The sequence below is a fragment of the Hyperolius riggenbachi genome, chromosome 9 (genome assembly GCF_040937935.1).
Source record: "Hyperolius riggenbachi isolate aHypRig1 chromosome 9, aHypRig1.pri, whole genome shotgun sequence".
Lineage (NCBI taxonomy): Eukaryota > Metazoa > Chordata > Amphibia > Anura > Hyperoliidae > Hyperolius > Hyperolius riggenbachi.
In genome coordinates, this window is record NC_090654.1 from 229,595,642 (window position 1) to 229,621,563 (window position 25,922).

The window sequence follows — 25,922 nt, forward strand, 5'->3', positions numbered from 1 at the left end:
GTGTCAACCAAAACAATCATGATTCATAAACCATAGTTTCAGCTTACAAAACGTTTCTGTCTATAGAAGGCTTAAAGTGTACCAGAGCTGAAAAAATTAAAAAGATTTATATATACCTGGGGCTTTCTCCAGCCCCATCCGCTCGGATTGCTTCCACGCCACTGTCCTCCGCTGCCCGCAGCTTCGGGAACCGGGTCCCGTCACTTATGTCAGTCGGAGCCAGTCTATGCAGGAAAAGTGCGCCCTCTACTTATCTCTCCAGCAGCTGCTGGAGAGGTACGCAAACAGCGCACTTCTCTTACGTTAGACTTGTTCCGACTGACCTAAGTGACGGGACCCGGTTCCCGAAGCTGCGGGCAGCGGAGGATGGTGGCGTGGAAGCGATTCGAGCGGATGGGGCTGTAGAAAGCCCCAGGTATGTATAAAACGTTTTAATTTTTTTCAGCTCTGGTACACTTTTAACTGTAAATGTAATCCTCATCTTCTAGTATTGATTGAGTGAAACAACACTTTTTAGCTGAATTTCCTTGTCTCCAGTTGATTGGACAATCAGCAACTGATTGCATGCTCAAAATAATTTTTTCCCCCAGTCGAAAGCAGATTGAACAGGCTGTAAAGTATTGATCGAAATACTGGCCATTGTTCCATGTGTATGTTCGGTTCTGGTAGTATTTTTCCTCTTGATTCGTTTTTGATTGATATACAATCAGAAAAATGACAAACATTTGAAAAAAAAAATGCATACGTGTGTACACTGGTTTTCTTCTACATCAGATGTCGGATATGAATATCGCTCAGATCTCTCGCTTGAGTATGGTGGCTACCAGGCCCATTCGATTATCTGTTATGTTTGACAAAACTAGGAACACACTAGACAGAAATGCTAGCATTGCGGAAAACGCACATAATGCAAGTCAATGGGCCGCATGGAAAAACACATATATTTGAGTTCTGCAATGTGCATTTTTGAAAACGCAGGACTTGCTACATATTTTTCCAAAACGCATCTAAAACGCACATAATGTATGTCAATGGTGCGTTAGTGCATTTTTAGTGCGTTTTTTTTTTTTTTAAGTTTGATGTATTTCCGCTTCCTGCTGACTTCCTAGTGATTAGCATAAAATGCATATCAAAAACGCATTCAAAACGCATATGCAACTCTTGTATGTGAACCGCAAACGTATTAAAACGCACTCAGAATGCAAGAAAAAACGCATGTGCAGAATAAATTTGCAAAATACAAACGCACGCAAATTGCACTGAAAACGCACAAACGCATACGCAGCAAAACGCTTACTTTTGCACATTGTCTCGTGTGTTTCTACCCTGAATCTTATGAAAATCTATTAACAATTAAGGCCTTCTTAATTGACACTTGATTTTTGTTTTATCAGGAAAGGCTCTTCTTTATGTATTTGATCAAGTAAGAGAAGGGGCAAGGGGGAACCCTAGGCAGTGCTTGAGAAAATGGGGTTAATAGAGTCTGAGGCCAATAATGTCTGTGGTAATGTTATAATGTACAGATTTCTTAATGCAGTATGGATATTTCTTGCTCCTCAGGGCAGATGGGGGATCGAACTGTATTGGACCAACCAAGACCTACCGCTCTTGCAATGTGCAGGTGAGCACCACTCATATCAATATATTATATATCAATACATTGCTCAGTACTCTCCAAGGGGAACACTGGCTGATATAGTTTTCTACAGTCTGAAGAATGCAAATATAAATTGCATTACTGAACGTCACAGAATTATAGCTAATGCCTGATGCAATGGAAATATATAGGAAATTATGCTGGAAGAATTATCTTTACAGATCACTATGATTATCATTGAAAGTGTATGTATACAAGGCCGGATTTATACTTTTTGTACCCCTAAGCCAAGTATGTTGTGGCTCCCCTTTCATGTGCAGCAGTGCCCCTCCCATTCCATGCGCAGCCCGCTCTTCCATGTGTATCATCCATGTGCTGCATCCCTTCTCTTAATGAACAGCTCCCATGGGTATCAGTTTTCCTTTTTTCCATGTGTTGCCCATTTTAAGCCTTGTTTTTCCTACAACTCCTCTTTTATGTTCAGGTGCCCCCTTGGGCTGCTACTATGAACAGATTGTGTAGGTAAGCTCTTATACTGTACGGAGATGGTAAAAATGAACTATCATTGGCCAATCAAAATTGTGTGTACTAGGCTCTTCTGACATACTTGCCCTACCTTTTTTGTGAAAGTTGGAGAGCAATAAAGAGCCTGTGTTATCTGGCAAACCTGGACTGGAGTAGTTGTCAGCTACTGGGTAGCAAGAGCCTACAGTACAGTTTATAGTAAAGATTTTGAAAATATGAATAAAATACAGATTGTGCAAATGCAGTAGTGTACATGCACCTGCATTGAGAATGTTTTGTAATGATTTTAGGGCTATGTGGATCACTAAAACTCACACACACACAAGAATACACTTAATGAATGAGATGTTAATAAGTCAGGTTCCTTCAGTATTATCTTTAATGATCTAATCATTTTCAGTTGATCATGTGCACCTGCTTCTAATTTTCAGTGTTTTGAGGCAATGATAAACATTGGGCATATTTACTTTTTTCACTTATAGTATTTGCATTTATGATTATTAATATTACATAGTAAAGTTCAAAATGTAAACGGTTTATGACATTTTTTCCCTTGCTCATTTTTCAGCTCTCTCTTAGAATTGTTGAAATGAAAATATCGATATATTGAAAAAGTCAAACTTTTCCATGGGGTGTACTTACTTTTTCAAGATATAATGTATAGCCTGTTAACGGGAAATAGAATCATTTGCAATGCTGACGGTCCCCTAGAGAGGTTCACAATCTAATTGTCATATATTGTTCTAAGGCCAGCAAGTTTTTGAGAGGAAGCCAATAAATCTACCAGTATGTTAACAATAGTGGGGACACCTAAAGGAAACTCATGGAATCCCAGGAAGAATATACTGTTTACATGCCATACATTGAATTATTTATTTTATGAAACTGTTTATCAGCTGTGGCTGACTATATCATGAGCTTGTTTACATAGGTAGCATTTTAGAACTTGAAGCACCTGCAGGCATGAGATTTCAGTGGCTCATTCAGGGCCTTTCCCAATATTTCTGGGAACCTTATGTATGCAGAATCAGGGCTGGGCCAAGGCAGAGGCGAGAGAGGCTCCAGCCTCAGGGTGCAGTGTAGGAGGGGTGCACAACTCACTCAGTTATCATTTCCCTATTGGGTTTGAAGCAGAGAGAAATAAGAAAAATGGATACATGGCAGTGACTGCATGCCAGATAACTAGAGATTCAGGGGTGGCGGGCCCTGGGGCGCCTCTTAATCTATTAGCAATCAGTGTGTGATGGCTGGGGTGGGAGGGATTGAGGGGTGCACTTTGGTGTCTCAGCCTTGGGTGCTGGAGGACCTTGTCCCGGCTCTGTGCAGAATTCCTCCAGGTACTCAGGGGTGCTGTTAGGGTTTTTGTGGCCACAAGGAGCACATTGTTTGTGGCCCTTCCTGAGCCAACAATAGAACGCCCCAGTTGTGTGGTTAGGATCCTGTAAGATCCGGGGAACCAAAGATAAAGGGAGGGTGTTTCGCCAGCCGGTAAAAATACACATGGCCATGCAAGGATGTGAGAGGAGTCAACTGTAATGTAACTGGATAGCTCAATGGCAGTGGGCCCAAGCTTCTTCCCAAAACAAAGGCAAAGTGACCCTTAAGGTAAATAGACAGTGTGTCCTCCTCTCCCCCAAAGAAAATCACACACATAATAAGGCAGTTGTTTCCCCATGAGGTGATGGAATGGGAGGTTTGCATCATGGATGTGCAGCCAATAAATTTGCAGAGGCTCTTATGTTAGTATGGACCAAAAATCTCTAAAGGTTGCCATACATCAGGCGACTTGGCGGCCGGTCGACAATCCGATTCGGTTATTATAATTGAATTGGATGAAAATTGGTGTCACCAAGTGCATGTCCCAAAATTGGCCGCCTTGTCGGGACAAAAACTGGTTGCATTATTTATTATTTATTTATTGTATTTATAAAGCGCCAACATATTACGCAGCATTATTGATCGTGCATGCTGCAGGATGTTGGGCCGACTTGCTCGAACAGGTGTGAAGCCGGAACAGCATGCGATTTTGCGACAAAACCCCCAGCTCTGTCCCCCCTAATGAAAAACGTGGCCCAGTGTAAAGTATACATTACCTGTCCGTGGCCTGCGCTTGTCCCTCTGCTAGCTCTGGGCACATTCCCCTCTCCATGCACGTGCGCCCCATGTGGTTTCCTAGTAAGGGGACGCGTGCAACAGTTTTCGTTAGGGGATAGCATCAAGATGGCAGATGCGGCGCACAAGGCCGATTCCGGCTCAATTTCATGATGAAGTGGATCAGGAATCAGCCTGTGGTGTATGGGCAGATCCCTCTTATCAGATTCAATTGGAGAGAGATTTGTCGATTGGTCGAATCTGCCCATACATCGCTAGATGTATGGCTACCTTAAGAAATGCCATGAAGAATTTATGCAGTTTTGATGGTAAAAAGGTCCAAACCCAGCAGTACCAAGACATAGCTAATAATGTGGCTAGCAAAATGTATCAATTTTCTAGTCATTGAAACAGGCATGCCCCTTCTGGGTACGCCTCCTGGCTACTGCAGCCAACTGTGGGCCAGGGCTTTTTGCCCAATCGGCGCTGGTGGTGTCCGGTCAAGTGTGGCCACTTGGCTATGGGGAGAGAACAGGGAGGCTCAATTCCGGGCTCAATTCCAGGCAGCATATGCATTGGCAGCAGCTGCTCACCAAGCGTTACCATGGAGATGGTAAACACATACTCTCCATCTCCCACCTTAATAAAGGGAACATCAGTACAGAGCCAGTAACAGCAGAACGGGACTGGATACACCATTTCTGGGTAAGTCACTTAGCCAGCTGGCCAATTTAAGACCCAGGCTTTACAGTTCCTGACAAAATGTCCCAAACATACAAGAGCAACCCCCCCCCCCCAAAAAAAAAAAAAGAGCCAATGGTGTGTTCTCCAGTATAGGTAGCCAAACGTGTATCCCCAATTATAGGTAGTCCACTACACATACAGTGGTTTGCAAAAGTATTCGGCCCCCTTGAAGTTTTCCACATTTTGCCATATTACTGCCACAAACATGAATCAATTTTATTGGGATTCCACGTGAAAGACCAATACAAGGTGGTGTACACATGAGAAGTGGAATGAAAATCATACATGATTCCAAACATTTTTTACAAATAACTGCAAAGTGGGGTGTGCGTAATTATTCAGCCCCCTTTGGTCTGAGTGCAGTCAGTTGCCCATAGACATTGCCTGATGAGTGCTAATGACTAAATAGAGTGCACCTGTGTGTAATCTAATGTCAGTACAAATACAGCTACTCTGTGACAGCCTCAGAGGTTGTCTAAGAGAATATTGGGAGCAACAACACCAGTTTTGAAGTCCAAAGAACACACCAGACAGGTCAGGGATAAAGTTATTGAGAAATTTAAAGCAGGCTTAGGCTACAAAAAGATTTCCAAAGCCTTGAACAGCCCACGGAGCACTGTTCAAATGATCATTCAGAAATGGAAGGAGTATGGCACAGCTGTAAACCTACCAAGACAAGGCAGTTCACCTAAACTCACAGGCCGAACAATGGGTAGGTAGGTAGCCAAAGGGGTTCCACCTTATAGGTAGCATCCCATAGGTAGCCAAAGGTGTCTCCCAGAATAGATTGTTTTCTCCCCATGAGTAGCTAAAGGTGTCTCCATTATAGATAGTCCCCTCCTCATAGGTAGCCAAAGGGGTCACACCTTTCCCCAGTACTACCCTTACCTCACAGACCTGCAGATCAGCAGCAACACGAAGAGGAGGAGAGAGCAGTGCACAGTAACTGCGCAACACACTTCATATGCAAGAAGTGACCAACGACATCACCTTGCACATCTGAAGTCCTCTGTGATTACTGTGCACCGCTCTTCTCTTTTTGTCATGCCGCTAATCTGCAGAAAGCTGCCCAGCACAGAAGGCTTCTGCTGTGGCTGAGGCCCCAAGCAGCCGCTTAGGTCACTTGGTCCAGCGGTGCCCCTGCAGGTACTGCCAATTGTGTGTGATTATCGCAAGTTCACATGGACTTTTATGAAGATAGTAAAGTGAGAGCATTTCACTGTTCTTATAACCAAATAGTGTATTCTGCCCATCTGGCTGTCAGTGGTTATGGGGTAGCTTATTAAAGTTTAATATCAATGCCACTTCCATGGTCACATGTACATGGTGGAGTACTATAATTGCTCCCAAAATACTGCATGCCAGGAATTCTTTACTGGTCCAATTAATGACGGTCCTACAGCTGACATACATACAGGCAGTTCTCCCTCTCTTGACATTGTTTTGTAGACAGTTGGCTGAACGTACACACACAGCTTCCTTTCAATGGAGACGGCACACCACAGAGTTCTACTACACAGCACTGTAATTGGAGCAATCATACAACATGTTTGGGGAATGTGCACTTCATCAGGTTTGACATCATAAAACCCCCAATACCCTCCCACAGAAAGTGCAAAGAAGTTGAATAACCCTTCTCAACCAACACCACAAATATACAATGGAACATGTATATAGCACTACAATTGTGCCACTTAAATATCTCTCTGTATGATGGTCCCATTGTTTCCTACCTTTTAGGACTGTCCTGATGGTTCCCGGGATTACCGTGCCGAGCAATGCTCAGAATATGATGGTATGGAGTTCCAAGGGAAACGGTACAAGTGGTTGCCATACTACGGAGGTAAGGGTAACAAATTATGGAGCTCAGCACTGCATCTGCGGAATAAACCCTGGTATTAGTAGGTTGGCCACTCAGTTAAACAAGACTCCTCATATTACAGTATAATCATCTTGATTTGGGTGTGAGCAACCAAGTTTTTCCACCCCAAATCTGGCAATTGTCTGTAGATTTTTTTTTTAAAGAAACAAAAAGAGGAGGACATAAATATACAATAAAATCATGGAACAGCCACATAGATTGGTATATTACTGAGCGGTGCAAAGTGATGGCTTTTTGACTAATTGTTGATCAGAATTATCCTGAGCCTGTTGTGCAATTTCCCAATTTGTTTGTGTTCAAGGGAGCATGGATTGTTTCCTGGATCAAGCATACATTGATTAGTTTATGCCTGCATTTACAGTAGATGGAATGGTATAGGGTATAGACAATAGAGGAGATATTTAGGCTAGCATCCATCCACCCAGGTCCAATGCTCTGCACCTCCCACCATCCTAATGAGAAAGGTAATTTATGTTCTTATTATAAAATCACTTTTCTCTGCATTTGGTTTTAAATGATATTTGCACTGGTAAGATGGGCACATGTATAAATTATTGATGGATTAAAATTATAGAGGAAGAAGTTCAAATGCCTTATGATACTACAGTTATTACTTTTCCATTCCATTAAAGACTTGTTAAGAGCTTATGAAGAATTCAGAACATTCACACAGCACATAGTATCCCACATTCACGTATATAAACTAATACATCAAAATGCTAAAAACACCTGCCTGCCTAACATTGTATAGGTCTCTCTTGTACTACCAAAACAGCTGTGTCTCATCGAGGCATGGAGTCCCCTAGAAGTCTGAAGGTCTTCTGTGTTGTATCCTGTGAGTTACATGGTGGTGGGTTGTCCATGAGTCAGTTTTTCCAACACATCCCACAGGTACTTGATCAGATTGAGATCTTGGGAATTTTTTTTTTTGAAGCCAAAGAAAAAGTGATTCCTCAAAACAGGACACCTGCTTTCATGGCTCCATAATCCAGTTCTCATGTTCACATGCCCACTGTAGGAGCTTTCAGTGGTAGACATGGGTCAGTATTCACCCTTTGCCTAGTCTGGCTGACTGTGCAGCCACATACATAGTTTTGGAGATGCTTAGACCCAGTCATCTAGTTATTACAGTTTGGCTTTTGTCAAAGTTGCTCAGATTTATACACTTGTCTATATTTATCCTGCTTCCAACACATTAACTTCAAGAACTGGCTGTTGGTTTGTTGTCTAATATATCCCACAGTTTGGCAGATGACATTGTAACAAGATGTCATGCATTTATTCATTTGATGTTGTGGCTGATCTTTGTATAGGTGAATACATATGGGAAAGCTCTACTTGTCTCTTCTTTCATTTTAAGCATCCAATAAGTGTGAGCTAAACTGCATTCCGAAAGGAGAGAATTTCTACTACAGGCACAAGATGGCTGTGCTTGATGGAACCCCATGTGAGCCAGGAAGAAGAGACATTTGTGTAGAGGGAGTGTGCAAGGTTAGTTACCTGTTCTGTTATGTATGTGATATCAATTCTGGCAAAGTTCACAGAACAAAAAAGTGATACATTTACTCAGTACAAGATGGAGTTTTTCTGAACACAGCCTGTAACTAGCACTAAGGTGCATAAACAAGACAAAATAGAACTTGTGGCAATGATATAGACCAGCTGCCAGTCCCAGCAGCAGGCCCCCGTGCCAGTCCTCAGATGGCCCTGATCGAAGTAATGTATCAGGGTGCTATCCTGTATAGTATACCAAAGGAAACAGCAATGACCTCAAAGAAACAGCACCAGACCAGAATGTATCAGAAAAACAATGTTGTATCCTTTATTGAAATTACAAACAATTAAAAACCACTAAAACATGGTGGGGGGATATAAAGCCCACAATATCGGAGAACCAGAGGAAATGCAAAGTGCTAGTGACAAACCCTGTTGATAGTCAAATTCCGTTGACATGACACTAAAAATGCATGTTGAAATAGTGACTACCTTAACATCATGAAAAATAATAACATCATATGTGCAAATAACATCAATAAATACAAACAATTGCAAAGATAAGTGATAAAAAAGAATGTAAGATTAGGGTAACAATCCCCTAGAAAGTGATGAATAAGAACCAAAGGTAAAAGAGATAGATCACGTAGTGATCACAGTGAGTAGAATAGTACCATGAATAAAGAGTAATGTCAGTGAGGAATTACAACCTGTGAAGGAAGCGGTGGGGACCCGTAGAGACACTTTACTGGTAGGATCCTATTCACTTTGGTTGTTCATTTTACTTCACTCTTTGCTTCCTTCACAGGTTGTAATTCCTCACTGACATTACTCTTTATTCATGGTACTATTCTACTCACTGTGATCACTACGTGATCTATCTCTTTTACCTTTGGTTCTTATTCATCACTTTCTAGGGGATTGTTACCCTAATCTTACATTCTTTTTTATCACTTATCTTTGCAATTGTTTGTATTTATTGATATTTGCACATATGATGTTATTATTTTTCATGTTGTTGAGGTAGTCACTATTTCAACATGCATTTTTAGCGTCATGTCAGTGTAATTTGACTATCAACAAGGTTTGTCACTAGCACTTTGTATTTCCTCTGGTTCGCCGATATTTTGGGTTTTATATCCCCCTCCCCCCCACTATGTTTTAATGGTTTTTAATTGTTTGTAATTTCAATAAAGGATATAACATTGTTTTTCTGATACATTCTGGTCTGGTGCGGTTTCTTTGAGGTCATTGCTGTTTCCCTTAGTATACTATTTAGTTATTTGACCGTTCTGCACACTCCAGACCTACCCCTTTCTTTCATACAGGGTGGTATATTTATTACAGGGGATGGTGCTCCCCATGTTGTATTTGTTAATACTATCCTGTATAGAACAATTTGATCTTTGCAGAGGCAGTCACTGAGCTCAATATGCAAATTTATGTACACTTGCCCTGTATAGCAACAGAGAGGAGCTCATGCTTGCTACATAGCCATAGCAGTTAAGGCACTTGTTTTTTCACTAGCCTGAGGACGCGCGCAAGCACCCGCGAAACACTGTCAATTTTATGTGCTTTAATAAAAGACCTTTTTTCAATAAACTGGTCCAAATTCTTCATGGGGAGTAAGATTCCCTCTCTGTTTATAAGATAAACAGCTTATTAGCCTATCTTTTATGCATTGGGCGCCTCCACCCCTGTTTAAAGTGTCTTGGCATACCTCTTTAGAGGTCATAGTTTTTTAGTTGTCCTAAAGAACGTCCTGAGTGGAACCACCCAGTTCCTGTCACAGGCCTGGAAAACGGAGCAGGAGCGGTTTATTTCCCGCCTGCTCTGACGGTGGTTGCAAGAATTTGCAACCCACCTTTTTGAGTATATACATCCTTAGCATTTTGCTTTTCTGAATCTTACACGATTCTGCACCTTTGGGCTCCTGGTCTCCTTTTGTCTTTTAGTTGAGCCAGGGGTTTTTACAACCACAGGAACCATCGGCATAAGCTGTCTGTATAGCACAGAGAATGCAATGACCCCTCAATGCCAGCAATGTCTTTAAATACAAAGTGCATTTGTCACTGTGGATTGCAGTTGGTTGATGCAGATATTGTATAATTACAGAATAAAAAATACTGCAAAAGCAGCAGCTCATTTTGTCTTAGCAAAAGGCAAAATTCTGGAACATCCTTGCTTAAAGTAGAACTGAAGTGAGAAAAAAGTCAGATACTTACTTATGGAAAGGGAAGGCTCTGGATCCTATTGAGCCTTCCCTGTCCCCTTGTTCCAGTGCTGTCACCACCATTGCATGTATTTGACCAACTGGTCGAATATGCCTGAGGCCTTGTTTCCATCTGTGCACTTCTGTCTGCTTTTCAGCAACATGTATCAATCTGTATTGATGTGCTGATAAAAAGCGGACAGAAGCGGATAGAAGCGCACAGATGGAAACAAGGCCTTAGGTAGCCATTGGAAGGCTTTGGGAGCACTCATGTCCCCAAGCGCTCGCATGCGCAATACGGAGCCATCTGTCTACAAGTGCTCCCGACGGCGCACAAAGACGGCGTAACTTCATTGGGCAACAGTGGGGGAATGAGAACATCAAAAAGGGGCAGGGAAGGCTCAATAGCATCCAGAGCCTTCCCTCTCCATTGGTAAGTATCTGACTTTTTCTTTCTCTCTTTTTTTTCCTTACTACAGATTTGCTTTAATAACTCTCCCCAGCGCTTTGTTGTGTAAAAAGGATTCCCTTTTGGTCTATGTTTTAGATTGTGTTTTATTTGTTGATAAGCCAAGTGTATAGATAACAGAATATTCCATCTTATTGTTTTCCATCGTGTGGCTGGATGATCTGATGGGTTAGGCTGTTGGCTGTGATCATGTACTGGATTCACCCAAAAAAGAGGATCGCTGCCTGGTGTGTGGAGGCGATGGAAGCACTTGCTATGAGGTCAAGGGATCTTATGATTCAACTACAGTATCAAAAGGTATGATTCTTTAATCTCTACAAAATGTGCCAGTCACCAGCAGGTGGAGCTGCAGAGATGCCACATTTATTAGACATATAGTTGTGTTCAAAATTACTCAACCCCCATTGCTGGAAAGGGTTTTGGGGAATTTAGTGTACATTTGAAAATTGTGTTCAGAATTAAATCTTACAAGGACTTTTTAAAGAACCAAATGCAACTAAAATGACATCAATTGTTTTTGGGATACAGTATTAAATGTTTTTTTGTTTTTTTTTTGTGATTTCTTCATTGACACAATTATTCAACCCCTTAAAGACTACCATTCTTATTCATTCAAGTATTTTCGATCAGGTATTGAAAACACCTGTGGATGTTAACGAGCAGCATTCAAGCATAATAAGCACAAAATTAGGCAGATTTAAAATTACTGTGATACTCAGCTCCTTCTAGACATTTACTGGTGTGTTTACAAACATGATGAAGTCAAGAGACAGGAAGGGCAATGGCTATAAGAAGATTGCAAAGATGTTAAACATACCAAGAGACACCATAGGAAGCATCATTCGCAAATTCAAGGCAAAGGGCACTGTTGAAACGCTACCAGGTCGTGGCAGAAAGAAGATGCTGACTTCGACTGCTGTGCGCTACATGACATGCAAAGTAGAGAAAAGTCCCCGTGTGACGGCTGAGGAACTGAAAAAAAGATTTGTCAGATGCAGGTACTGAAGTATCAGCTCAGACAATAAGGCGCACACTGCGTAATGAGGGCCTCCATGCCAGAACTCCCAGGCACACCCCCTTGCTGTCTCTAAAGAATAAGAGTCGACTGCAGTATGCCAAAAGTCATGTGGACAAATTAGAAAAGTTTTGGGATAGTGTTCTGTGGACTGATGAAACAAAATTAGAACTGTTTGGGCCCATGGATCTATGCTATGTTTGGAGGAGGAAGAACAAGGCCTATAAAGAAAAGAACACCTTGCCTACTGTGAAGCATGGGGGGGGGGGGGGGAGGCAATCATGCTTTGGAGCTGTTTTTCTTCTGCAGGTACAGGGAAGCTTCAGTGTGTGCAAGGTACCACAAATTCTCTTCAGTACCTGGAGATAGTGGGTGAAAATGTGATGCAGTCCGTCACAAACCTGAGGCTTGGGAGACGTTGGACCTTTCAACAGGACAATGATCCCAAGCATACCTCCAAGTCCACTAGAGCCTAGGTTCTCAACGTGTGGTACGCGTACCCCAGGGGGTACTTCTAATGGTTCTAAGGGGTACTCAGGCTTGATATACTTAGCCAAGAACAACACATTTAGAGTTTTAGAAAATGATAAATCTTATTTTAAACAACCCCAAATTAGTATTTTAGCTAATTAAAAGCAATAGTAAAGGCTTGGAAATGGTTTAGAACCAATTATAATGTACTACAATTGAATATATATTTGTCAAGGGGTACTTTGTGATAATGTTTACTATGCTAGCGGGTACTTGGTGAGTACAGGGTTTTAAAAGGGGTACATACCGATAAAATGTTGAGAAACACTGCACTAGAGCATGGTTGCAGATTAAAGGCTGGAACATTTTGGAGCGGCCATCGCAGTCACCAGACTTAAATCCGATTGAGAACCTCTGGTGGGACTTAAAGAAAGCAGTTGCAGCGTGCAAGCCCAAGAATGTGACTGAACTGGAGGCTTTTGCCCATGAAGAATGGGCTAAGATACCCGTAGATCGCTGCAAGACACTTGTGTCAAGCTATGCTTCACGTTTAAAAGCTGTTATAACTGGAAAAAGATGTTGTACTAAGTACTAAGAATGAATGTCACTTGGGGGTTGAATAAAACTGATAATGATGTGAGCACAGAAAAGACATTTGTGGTTATTTCATTATAAATGTTATGTTATATTTGTCTGACTTACAAGTGCCTCTTTGATTTAATTGTAAACAAGATGACTGAAATGATCAAAATCAATGTCAAACTGGCCAAAACACTCAATTTCAGTGGGGGTTGAATAATTTTGAACACAACTGTATTTAATTTGTTCCTAACTAGAACATTTTTTTATACTACTTCGTATAATACATGCATAAAACAAAAACATTCTAAAATTGCACTGAATGATCATATACACTTACGTGTAACCGTGATCCTGTTATTTTAGGCTACAGCCAACTATTCACCATTCCTATTGGAGCGATAAATATCCAGATCAAGGAAGTCACTCCTACGAGGAACTTTTTAGGTAAGCAAAGAGTAAACAAATTACAACTGTTCTAACAGAAAATTACATCTGAGTAGAGTAACTCGGCTAGAACATTGGCCTCAATTCACTAAGCTTTATCAAACACTTTATCAAACATTTGATAATTTACCTCAAGGGTAAAATCTAATTTTGAATTCACTAAGGTGTTATAGATTTATTGAACGATTTATCGATAAAACCTTTGATAAATATATAACACCTTAGTGAATTCAAAATTAGATTTTACTCTTGAGGTAAATTATCAAACGTTTGATAAAGTGTTTGATAAAGCTTAGTGAATTGAGGCCATTGTATATTATAAAACTTTAAGGTACAGTGCGGGATATATGGTCAACAATAAAGGGTCTTCCCTTAAAGAGAAACTCCGACCAAGAATTGAACTTTATCCGAATCAGTAGCTGATACCCCCTTTTACATGAGAAATCTATTCCTTTTCACAAACAGACCATCAGGGGGCGCTGTATGACTGATATTGTGGTGAAACCCCTTTCACAAGAAACTCTGAGTATGTACTCCTGGCAGTTTCCTGTCTGTGAACCTTGCTGCATTGTGGGAAATAGCTGTTTACAGCTGTTTACAACTGCCAAAAAAGCATGCAGCAGCTACATCACCTGCCAACAGTAAAAATGTCATCATGTAATAAATGTCAGAATGTAAATCAATGATTTAAAAGATTTTACAATGGGCAAACACTGACTAAATCATGTATACATAATTATTGTAAAAATGAAGCACTTTTTTATTACATTATTTTCATTGGAGTTCCTCTTTAAAGTGAACCTTAAGCCAAATAAAAAAATGAGTTTTACTCACCTGGGGCTTCCCTCAGCCCCCTGCAGCTGTCTGGTGCCCTCACAGCCTTGCTCCGATCCTCCTGGACCCGCCGGCGACCACTACCGGTTTCGCCGCAAGGACCCGACAGGCTGGGAACGCGAGTGATTCTTCGTGTTCCCAGCCACAATAGCTCCCTCTATGTTGCTATAGCAGCCCTCTAGGGTTAGGCACCACCAGGGGAGATTAAGGGTTAGGCACCACCAGGGGTTAGGGATAGGTACAGGGAGGGTTCTGTGTGAGAGTAGAGTTAGGTTTAGTTGTAGTGAAATGTTTGTAATATTTACTAATGTTTTACAATAGTTATTACGAACAACACACTTATATTTTTCATGGTTATAAACAATATTTTCTGATTTTATTATATGAAGAAACGATAACTGAAGGTTATTCACAATAATGTGCAATTAAAACGATTAAACATATATTATTGTTTTTTTAACAAACGTAATTATAAGTTTTACTTTTAAAACGGGGAAGATTATCGGTTTCACAATTTGCAAATTAATACACATTATTAAATGGTTTTTTTTATTTGTAAAACATTATTTGTAATCGAAATACAGCATTATTTTTATAAACGCTGTTACTGCTTATCGTTTACACCCCGTGCCATTTTTTCCCGATGCCCTTTTTGCATGTGCGCATTTTCCATACTCTCTTCGATACTGTGTAAAACATGGAAAGTAATGGGGCAAAACTTGCCATGTTGTGGCCCTAATTTGAGGACATCGTATCACGATATCTTAAATCTTGATCCTGAAAAACTAATTTTTATTATTTATTTAAATATAATACTTTCCAAGATGATACTAATATTTTGTGTGTGTGTTTGGCACTCTTACTGCTTTGGAGTATTGTTAAATATCACCCAAAATTCTATCTTCATCAAGTTTGTACATTGTTTCTATACTCCTGATGGTTGACTATTGTGCTTTCATTTTCTTACATATCACAACAAGTAATAGAAGGCTAATTTTACCCCTAACAGATCGGATCTTTGTAAAGCACTGTTGAAAAAAGTGTTAGCATGTTATACACATTTCAAATAACATAACTAACCAAAGAAAAATGATATATGATAATCTTTAAACTGTTATAATATTGTCTTCAGCTCTAAAGAATGCTCGTGGGGAGTACTACCTGAATGGGCACTGGACCATTGAGTATAGCCGGGCTCTGTCTATAGCCAGCACTGTCTTTCACTACTATCGTGGTTCAGAGGGAGATCTTGCACCTGAAGTTCTAACAGCCAGAGGCCCAACTACAGAACCCCTTATTATTGAGGTATGTTACTGATTAAATTGGGTGCTGGGTTTCAGATATGTGGGTTGTTTATGTTCAATAATTCTGGTATGCAGTGCTGTTTCTACTGAAACTCCCGCCCCCCATTTGCCTAACCCATACCACAATTGTTTATCTGCCCATCATTGCTAGATGTAAAGGTACCTTTAACTCCTAACTATTATTGCTCAACTTGGCTTTTGTTCAGTGTGAGAGCTGTTAAGCCAAAGTGGTCCTAAAATTCTTCTTTGTGGATACATTGTCACTGAAGTCAAACAGACCACCAAGTGTCTGAGGAGAGTTGTGTTTAAAGCCCCCTCTACACCATTCAATTTCAGGCGCGATCGATCGAATTCAATTGGATCGAATTTGATTCGATCGATTAAATCTGACATGTCCGATCCGGTGATAGATTTGCATTGAAAACTAGCCAAAATCGATCATGCGATCGATCGAATCCCGATCGGACATGTCGGATTTAATCGATCTAATCGAATTTGATCAATTGCGCCTGAAATTGAATGCTGTAGAGGGGGCTTAAAAAACAAAATAGGAAAGCTGTGTACTGGTTGGAAGGGTCAATTTTTATGTAGTTTGAAGAACAACATGGGAAAGAAACAAATCCTTGAATTTATGGCTTTTTGGGTCCTGTAATGCTGGATAGGTGTAAGCACAGCATGGAATCCGTTATATAGTGCTATAGTTGGCACTTAGGAAGTCAGAGGGAGGGGTTGACAGGAGTGTCCTTGGAAACGGAGGACAAAAGGAAGGTGGCAGTGTTGTAGGGGTAGGATTGTGAGGAAGTGGTACAATTGACAGTGATGAGTGAATCTCCTACAACTCTAGTTTAGTAGTTTACAACTCATCAAGTAGTTCAACTGGTGTACTCCTTGCAGATTGCTGAGCAGCCTTCAGTAGAATGATTTAGTTTCCTGCTAAGTATATGTACTGCCTCTGTTCATGCTTACTGGACCACATATCTCTGTACATTTAATGCAGATTGTATGGAGTTCAGAACTGGGCCACTTGGAATTAATTGGAAACTCATTTCATTGACTTAATTCCAAGCTGAATTATGAGCATTTGATTGACTATCCACAGTAATGTCACTGTAATTTTATTGTACTGTTAATTTCCATTTCAGTTAAACCTGCAGTTTTCATGATTTTTGGACACAGTACTGGCCCTACCATCAGTTAATTCAAGTTTCAAAATCTAGGAGGAGACTCCAGTAACATTTTAATATGCAGAGTGGCCACAGTGGAACACAAATGACCTGGTCCATTGTCTTCCTGGGTCTTCCTCTTTAGCAGTGTAGCAGCCTATCACAGTACTTGCAGTGTGTTTCAGTAGGCTCCCTATGCGTGTCATGTGACAGTGGAAGCCTATGGAGAGATGCTGCTGCATAATGATGGGCTGTAGTGCAGAAGGGAAGGTAACCCAGTAACGGACCAGGTAATTGTGCTCCCCCGCTGTAGCCACTCTGCAATAATCAAAGGAGGTGGAGTTATGCGACACAGAATCTGGCCGCACTTGTTTGCTGTGGTGGAGGGAGTATATACCAGCCATACTTTGTTGTTTGGCGGGGGCAACCTAGGAATGCCCACAGAGATATACCAGGATCCCAAATGTCTGCTCTGTAAAGCTATTCACATTTTGGTTCCCTGTCAGCACAGCCAAACCACCAGCCGACACAGACAAAGTAAAGGGAAAATATGTGTGACTTTATAAATAATTGTTGAAGTTTAGGCAATCCATTGAGATGTCCTGGAGGAAATGTTTATTTCTGCCTTGAAAATAAAGTTAAGCTACATACACAGGATGGATGGAACTCAATGGAGATGCCACAGCTGAGAATCTAGCAGGTGTAGGTGTGCCCCCTGCAACACATGTGTACAGCATTTGTTCTTGAAGTGTCACCTGTAGGATCAAGCTCCCGATGGGTAACATAAATAGTGCATGTGTGTACATACTGTGCTTACCAACACTAAAATTTAACCTTAGATCACTCCACTAAGCCTTTAAACTGTAATTGCTATGATTTGTTTTCAAATGCAGCTCATTGGTCAGGAGCCTAATCGGGGCGTGCACTATGAATACTACTTACCCAATCAAGTGGAGGCAGATGATTATCAATGGAGTTATGGCTCCTGGAGTGAATGCAGTGCAGAGTGTGGAGGAGGTAAGGAAAGGCAGGCAAGAAAAGACTGTGTAATGCATGATACAAAAAACTGTAATTATAATTCTGTTTCAGTAAATGACATTCTGGGCCCGATTTTCTTACAGGCTACCAGTCCCGCTTGGTGTTTTGTACAATAGACAATGAGGCATATCCAGACAACATGTGTAGGGACAGAGCAGCTCCACCAAGTAACAGAACTTGTAGCACTCAGCCATGTCCACAGGTTAAAAGGTAAGATAATCATCATAATCATAATCTGTGCAATATAACTGTGCATCTGCATAGAAGGGCAAGTTCTACAGTCCACCATTGTGAAATGTGGAATCATTTGAGGATTGACTTAAATGTCTCTCTAAATGAGGTTTTTAAAGGGACACTTAAGTCAAACAAAAAAAATGAGTTTTACTCACCTGGGGCTTCAATAGCCCCAATAGCCCCTTCGTGTTCCTGGCCACAATAGCACCATCTATGCTGCTATAGCATATATCATATACCATATAGCAGCATAGAGGGTGCTAATGTGTCTGGGAACGCAAAGAATCACTCGCGTCCCCAGCCTGTCAGCTCCTGTCACCGAAACAGGAAGTGGCTGCCGGCGGGGCCAGGAGGATCGGAGGGAGACGGCGGGGGCACCGGACAGCTGCAGGGGGCTATTGGAAGCCCCAGGTGAGTAAAACTCATTTTTTTTGTTTTACCTTTATGAGTTTTAGGTGGGCTTTAAAGGGACACTTAAGTCAAAGTAATATCAATCAGCAAGCAAGTGATGATAAGCAGTTCATATTCACAAAAGGATGGAGAGGAGACCTGTTTCATGGGCTAAATGTGCTTAGATCTGCAGTGTCACCTACTACTTCTTTGTGAATTCAGCTGCTGGGTGGCTCTATGAGATGTGAACATGCGACACCCATAGCAGGAAGAGCAATACACACCAGACCATATTTTCCAGCATACCTACGGTAGTTTATACTTCAAAATATTTATGTGCATGAGATGGCAAGTCTTATAGTTCATAGGGAGTAGCTGCTAAACAAATAGAAGGCCTCAGTCTGATATTAGCCATGCAGGAGGGGTGTGAAGTATTTATGGTATGCAGAGCTGCACAGCGGGTTTTCAATTTCAATAATTTTTATTGAGAACATTTTAGACAAACATGATAATAAATCACAAGTACATGAACAGGATGAGTAGGTTCATACAGAGCTTAGGAAAATCTCAGAGTATATGAACAAGCAGTAAAAAAAATCACCGTAACAGAGGAAACTTATCTGTTGCAGGAGTTGGAATGTTACTTAGAATACAATGAAATGCTATACTATACCTCAAGACACAGACGGCTTTTGGAGACATTAAATGGGCAAAAAGTGAAAACTCATGGACTAAATGCAAAAGCAGATCAATACAAACCATATACAACTGAAGCGAGCGGGATATGGAGGCTACCATATTTATTTCCTTTTTAAACACTAGCAGTTTCCTGGCTGTCCAGCCGATCCTCTGCCTCTAATACTTTTAGCCATAGACCCTGAACAAGCATGCAGCAGATCAGGTGTTTGACATTATTGTCAGATCTGACAAGATTAACTGCATGATTGTTTCTGGTGTTCAGACACTACTGCAGCCAAATAGATCAGCAGAGCTGCCAGGCAACTGGTATTCTTTTAAGCCCATCTACACGATACGATTCTTTGTACGATTCGATTACGATTCTATTCATCTGATCCGAATAAATCCATCACGTCCGATCGGGATTCGATTCGATTCAATTTGATTTGCTATTGTTTTGCAATGGCAAATCGAATTGAATCGAATCGAATCCCGATCGGGCATGACGGATTTAATCAGATCGTAAATAGAATCGTAATCGAATCGTACAAAGAATCGTATTGTGTAGATTGGGCTTTAAAGGCAATCATTATGGCAACCTCCATATACTTCTCGCTTCAGGTTCCCTTTGAGTGAACATAACTCGTTAAACTAAGTGGTGGCCTAGATAGGGTGTGAGAGAATATGAGGAACCCTCAATTCTTGCAGAGAAAACTTTTTCTATAGTACTGTTGGATTGGGTGCTAGATATTATTTTAGTAACCATGGGAATTTTTGTAGATTTCTACTCTAAGTAGATTTCAACTAAGGATGAGTTGTGTCTAGTGGCAAAACAGATATGGGACACAGACTGTTAATCTGTGATCACAATGGATAGTCTCCAGATTTAAATAAACAGTGGGATTTCCAATCTAACAAGTTCAGTCACAAAGGTAACACTTATAATTTACACTATTGTTATGATTGGTTTGAGAATTTGCCTTGCTCATTATCAGGTTTGGTTGGGCCAATTTCACCACTTCCATGTAGTATGAAAGCTTACCTACACATTCTGCTCATAGTATTCAAAGTCTGTAGGCCTCATACTACATGGAAGTGGTGAAAATTGGTCAGTGATTGTCCCAAAAAACGGGATGTGTGTATCCACCTACAGGACCTGACATGACTCCCAGGCAACAGAGCAGCCCCTTATTTATGGCCCATAATTCTAGATGTGCCTCCAGTACTCATGGAACCAAAAGTGCATGTATAAGCCATTCAGACTGGTGACTGATGATGTCAGATCTCTTCCTGTGGAAGCTTTGCTGCTTTCTGGAATGTTTATGTTCTCTGATAACAGACCAAACAAGATTTAGTAAATATAGGTTATTCAAAATACCTTATGGGCACCCCATGACATGAATGGGCTATACTTTGTGCCATTGCCTACATAGATTTGGTAGCACGAAACAAGATACAGTCCTAGTCATGTTCCACTGATTATTTTAATGCTTCTGTGCGATCGATCAGGTGACCAATTGGCGGCATCTCTTCAATCCATTTTATACTCACTTATCCACATTTCTTCTCACTCCTGAAATTCCACTCCCCTCTGCTGGTTCGCTGGTTCTCTATTGCACAAATAATCAAATCCATACTTCTATACAAACCTACAAAGCTTGCTACAACACAGTCCCTTCATACATAATTGAGCTAATACCTAGTTAGATACCTCTGCAAATGTAACCTCCACTCTGGAATCAAAATCCTCCTCTTTTTCTTATCTAGTAAACTCCCCCCACATCCACATTCAGAAATTCTCATAAGCTTCTCCTGTTCTTTGGAACTTAGTTTCACAATCCATGTAGCACTTTCCATACCTCATGATCTCAAAACATAACCTCAAAGCTCCCGTCTTCAGGCACATATATACGGTAATCTTCCCGAGGTCATGTCATCTACCTAATGACCCAGCACAACCTCATTCTCACTTACCTAGTCAGGGCGGCACTGCCTATAAACTTCCTTCACTTTCAGTTTACCCCTATTCCTTTAGGATGTAAACGCATTAGGTCAGGTCCACCTCTCTAAATGTGTCATGGTATTGCTGTACCGAGCATACATTGTCATTTCAGCTATGTACCTCCCACCATGAATGCTGTGGGACTGCTCATTATCTGTATTACATCATGCAGCTGTATGTATAGTTTGTCTGTGCTGGAATATGCTGATGCTACATAAACCTATAATCATTTTTATTCTACAGGCATTTCCAAAAGTAAACTCGAATAAATATATAGTGTCACTTAGACTTTATTGAAGACTTAAGTTCCACGATTATGTGATACTTGACCTTTAATCTGAATACTGTAGTTTTAAATGCTGATAGGCATTTCAATTTCATTAAAATATACACTATTTTTTAGTTTTATGGCTATTCATAAGTGCTAACTGTGTGTGAGTGTAGTTCATTTATATTTGTTTTACATGCATTGTATCTGTATGATTTATAAAGTAGAAGGAATGATAGAATTGGCAAAGGCAACAGCTAGTGCTCAGCAGATGACACAGTCGATGCAATGTTGTGTTATATGCAGAGAAAGCCATGGCGCTATTACTTACACTGCATGGTAGAGGTCAATTTGTGTAATAAGTTGCCGCTTTATAAATACAATAGATAATAATGTATAGATAGCTGAGCTCCGTATGTCAGTCCGGAGCAGATTTCATTGGCTTCTGACCCTGTGATCACTGTGATCCAATCAAAGTGATCACAGAATGAGATGCATCAAAAAAAGGCTTTGGTCCTTAAAGAGGAACTCCAGTGAAAATAATGTAATAAAAAAGTGCTTCATTTTTACAATAATTATGTATAAATAATTTAGTCAGTGGTTGCCCATAGTAGAATCTTTTAAATCCCTGATTTACATTCTGACATTTATTACATGCTGACATTTTTACTGTTGGTAGGTGATGTAGCTGCTGCATGTTTTTTTGGCAGTTGTAAACAGCTATTTCCCACAATGCAGCAAGGTTCACAGATAGGAAACTGCCAAGAGTATGTACTCAGAATTTCTTTGTGGGAGGGGTTTCACCACAATATCAGCCATACAGCACCCCCTGATGGTCTGTTTGTGAAAAGAAATAGATTTCTCATGTAAAAGGGGATATCAGCTACTTATTGGGATAAAGTTCAATTCTTGGTCGGAGTTTCTCTTTAAGGGACCAGAACCTGCTGGTACTCAAAGGTTTAAAGGACTCCAACTAGTTTACTGAGCTAATGGTTTTGGCTGTAATAATTTTGGTACTTGTCTTCCCCTTCTCATAGTACAATATGAACATCATCATACCTGCAGATTACCTGCAGATAAGTAGATTGTCAGGTTTATTACAGAAAAAGACAAGTTGCATTAAAATTAAATGTGGAGGTTGCCACATGTATATCCTTTTAAGCAATACCGGTTGCCCGGCTGTCCTGCTGATCCTCTGCCTCAAATACTTTTGGCCACAGACCCTGTACAAGCATGCAGCAGATCAGGTGTATCTGACATTATTGTCAGATTTGACAAGATTAGCTGCATGCTTGTTTCTGTTGTCATTCAGACTCTACTGCAGCCAAATAGACCAGCAGGGCTGCCAGGCAACTAGTATTTTCTTCTCACTTCAGTTGCCTTTTAACAAGATATTTTACTTCCATAGCTAATCAGTTTTGAAATTATAAAGTTGGAAATTGTACGGAATCAGAAATACTGCGATTGTCAGTTGTTTTCTCTAGCTAATCTTGATGAAGGTATACAGACAAGCTTGGCACGAAAATATTTTCTATGGGGTCAAGTCTACTGGATGAAAATGATTCAGTACATAACTCGGCATTAGCTAGAAGAGCATGTGGGACTCCCTAAGGGTGAACACAAGCATCCAATTTTGATTGGCCCATTTTACCATTTCCTACCCAGTTTGTTCATAGTATTCAAAATCTGTTGGACCTCATACTACATGGAAGTAGTAAAATTGGATATGTGTATGCATTCTTTGCGATTAATGGAAGCCATGTGACCTAGAATAGAGGCACCGAGAGCCCAATATAGTGTAGTATGTACTGGTATGTGGATATGACAAGTAATTTATCTATTTATACTCACAAACATGGGCTACCGTCCAGGTAACCACAATATCAGCAGGTGAGGAGATTAGACCTGTCCCCACTCAGGATTAAGAAGCCGCTCTCTGCGGATAGGAAATAAGGGGCAACACCCCTCCACCAAGGGTGTACTCAGGAACTGTATAACCAGACAGAGGCGCTAAAAGGATAAAATATTCTAAAATGTATAAAATGAGGAGGCAGAGGTGGACTTGCCTCCCCCAAGCAGACACATACGAGTGTTGTGTATATTCAAAACAACAAAAATGTATTTATATACTCCAGAAAGTGCAAGTGCAACACGTTTCGCGGGCATCTCCCACTTCATCAGGCAATAGAAACAGAGCATAAAACTCAAATAAGTCTGGTGCAAAGCTCAGCGCTGTGGAGAGCTAGAGAATGTGCAGGTGGATTGAGTAAAAAAAAAACAAAACAAAAAAATACAAGTGGGTAGGATTGTGACATTCCTAAGTCCTTGTCATGGTTTGGGTTAAGTGTATACATGCTTAATTAGCCAGGTAAACAATCCCACTGAATTATATGAACAAGGCAAACAAAAATGTTAGCAGAAACATGATCGGTGTTAGGCTAGGTTCACACTATGTTGGAGTGCTACTGTGTCTGTAATGACAGATGTTCTGTACCACTGGCAGCATGCGTTGGTACAGTAGTGAGTGATTCATCAAACAAATGGCAATGCAATGTGATGGCTAGAAAAATGTGTGCTGCTCATATTTTTATGCAACGGACTCTGAATGCTTCAGAAGCGTGAACTGGCCTACAGAACATTACCGCAGTACTTAAGCCATTTATTTTGAGTTCACAGCCTGGTCCATCAAAAGGCATGGCAGCGGACATAGTGTGAGCCGAGCAGAACACGTTTAAAAAAAAAATACTTTTCAGTCAGAAACTGACCACAGTTGAGTAGTGGGCTAATGCCATTTGTTTTAATTTCACTGACCTGAAATATACTGACTTTCTAATCTTGATGTAAATATAGATGTAGATGTTCATTCAGTGCATTTATACATATTTATTCTGTGTACAAGGATGTCTTACATATATCAGCCAGCAATGTGGAGTCGAATAGTGAACACAAAAATGAACAGGTAAACGAGACAGACCTTTCAGTTCTGGGTGCTGCTCTGCATTAACTAACTGCCTCTTTAATGGTTTGCTGAGGGATAAAGGGTTATACTAAACTCTAAGCAATATCCGTGACATATAGGAGAATTGCTTTCCAACAATATTTTTTTTATGTGTAGGGACACTTTTTAAGATTATTTTCTTATCTACTACCCTACCTACCTGCTTATGTTAATCAGTGCATATTTATCAGGTGTGCAGACCAAGGATCTCAAACACGGAGATCAGATCAATAGCATTCCCAAAAGCATCTGACCGGAGCAGCACACACATGCAGTGACGGTCTTATTCTTTGGTGGAGGGTTGCTAGACCGTTTATTATTTTTCAGCACTTTATATGCACTTGTTTTTCATCTGATGAAGCCCCTTTTGGGCAAAACATGCTAAGAACGTTCTAATGGTGCCCATACATGATACAATAAAAACGTTCAATTTTCAAGTTTTTTTTATCTAAATGATCAAATTGAATGAAAGTAGAAAATCATTTTTTATTTTTTTTCGATCAAGAAACTCGAACGATTATCCCGATTTTTCGAAAAAAATCTGATCGGACATGATGGAAAAATCTTTATATTCGATCTAACGAAATAATCAAACTAAATTATCTAATCGGAAAAAAATGAAAAATTGTACCATGTATGGCCACCATAAGAACGTATGCTCTGTACTGTCCTTGTGGACCAGTGCAACGAGTCTGATCCGACTATACTATTGTAGATGTCGGGGGACCTCAGCAGTGGGCATCTCTGACCGACCACTGAGGGGCCACATTGTGTGCACTTGACACACCCTACGTGGAAGTCCATTTTGTGGAGTGGCTCACCAGTTGAGTGACCCCACACAGGCCCTACTGGTCCACCGTGTGCTTTCGATTGTTAACTGTCCAGACTTTGTGCTATTTTCATGCATTCTCAATAAAAGTTACATTTTAGGTATGATTAGGGCCTTTCCTAGACGGGTCGTGTTTTGTAAAAGACATCGGTAAAATATTTATTTTGTGTTGGTTGGACCCTTTAACAAGTGGTATTTGTTCCAGCCTTAGAATGTGATTGTGTTACATTTACCCACACAGTACATGGTTTCTAGATATTTAGGAAACACTTTAATTTAACCACCCTGGCGTTCTACTAAGATTATATAAGGAAAGAAAAAGCAAACCAATTGTCCCTAACTACTTGTCCACCTTACCCACATTAAAGATAGTGGGCAGGGCCAACCCAGACATTAAATACTTCCAACATATTGTACGAAAATTACGGGTTACCAGCCGCCTTAATGTGCCAAGTATCAAAATTTATTAATAGAGAAAAGGGAACATGGTGAATCTTCAATAATATACACATATAAAAGGAACACTCATGATTCAATAATTAAAATTGCATATGCAAAAGCTAATATAGCCATCAAACCAGCAATAGATAATACATATTCCAGTTTAGTACAGCATATATATGGAGATAATCTCACGCATGCATACTCCAGGCATCCC

General features: G+C 40.5%; 1 protein-coding gene across 6 annotated transcripts in view; it reads left to right on the plus strand.

Moving 5' to 3' along the window:
* The window catches only part of PAPLN (papilin, proteoglycan like sulfated glycoprotein), a 235,240-nt gene that overhangs the window by 155,641 nt on the left and 53,677 nt on the right, over positions 1-25,922 (plus strand). For 5 of the 6 annotated variants that reach the window (XM_068254118.1, XM_068254120.1, XM_068254121.1 and 2 more), the window contains 9 exons: positions 1,561-1,621; positions 6,698-6,800; positions 8,200-8,330; positions 11,188-11,311; positions 13,446-13,526; positions 15,493-15,665; positions 17,721-17,844; positions 17,949-18,075; positions 24,337-24,396. In XM_068254118.1, coding sequence (XP_068110219.1) covers positions 1,561-1,621; positions 6,698-6,800; positions 8,200-8,330; positions 11,188-11,311; positions 13,446-13,526; positions 15,493-15,665; positions 17,721-17,844; positions 17,949-18,075; positions 24,337-24,396 — 984 coding nt within the window. The remainder of the gene's footprint in view (positions 1-1,560; positions 1,622-6,697; positions 6,801-8,199; positions 8,331-11,187; positions 11,312-13,445; positions 13,527-15,492; positions 15,666-17,720; positions 17,845-17,948; positions 18,076-24,336; positions 24,397-25,922) is intronic. The other variant, XM_068254123.1, reaches the window with a different exon arrangement.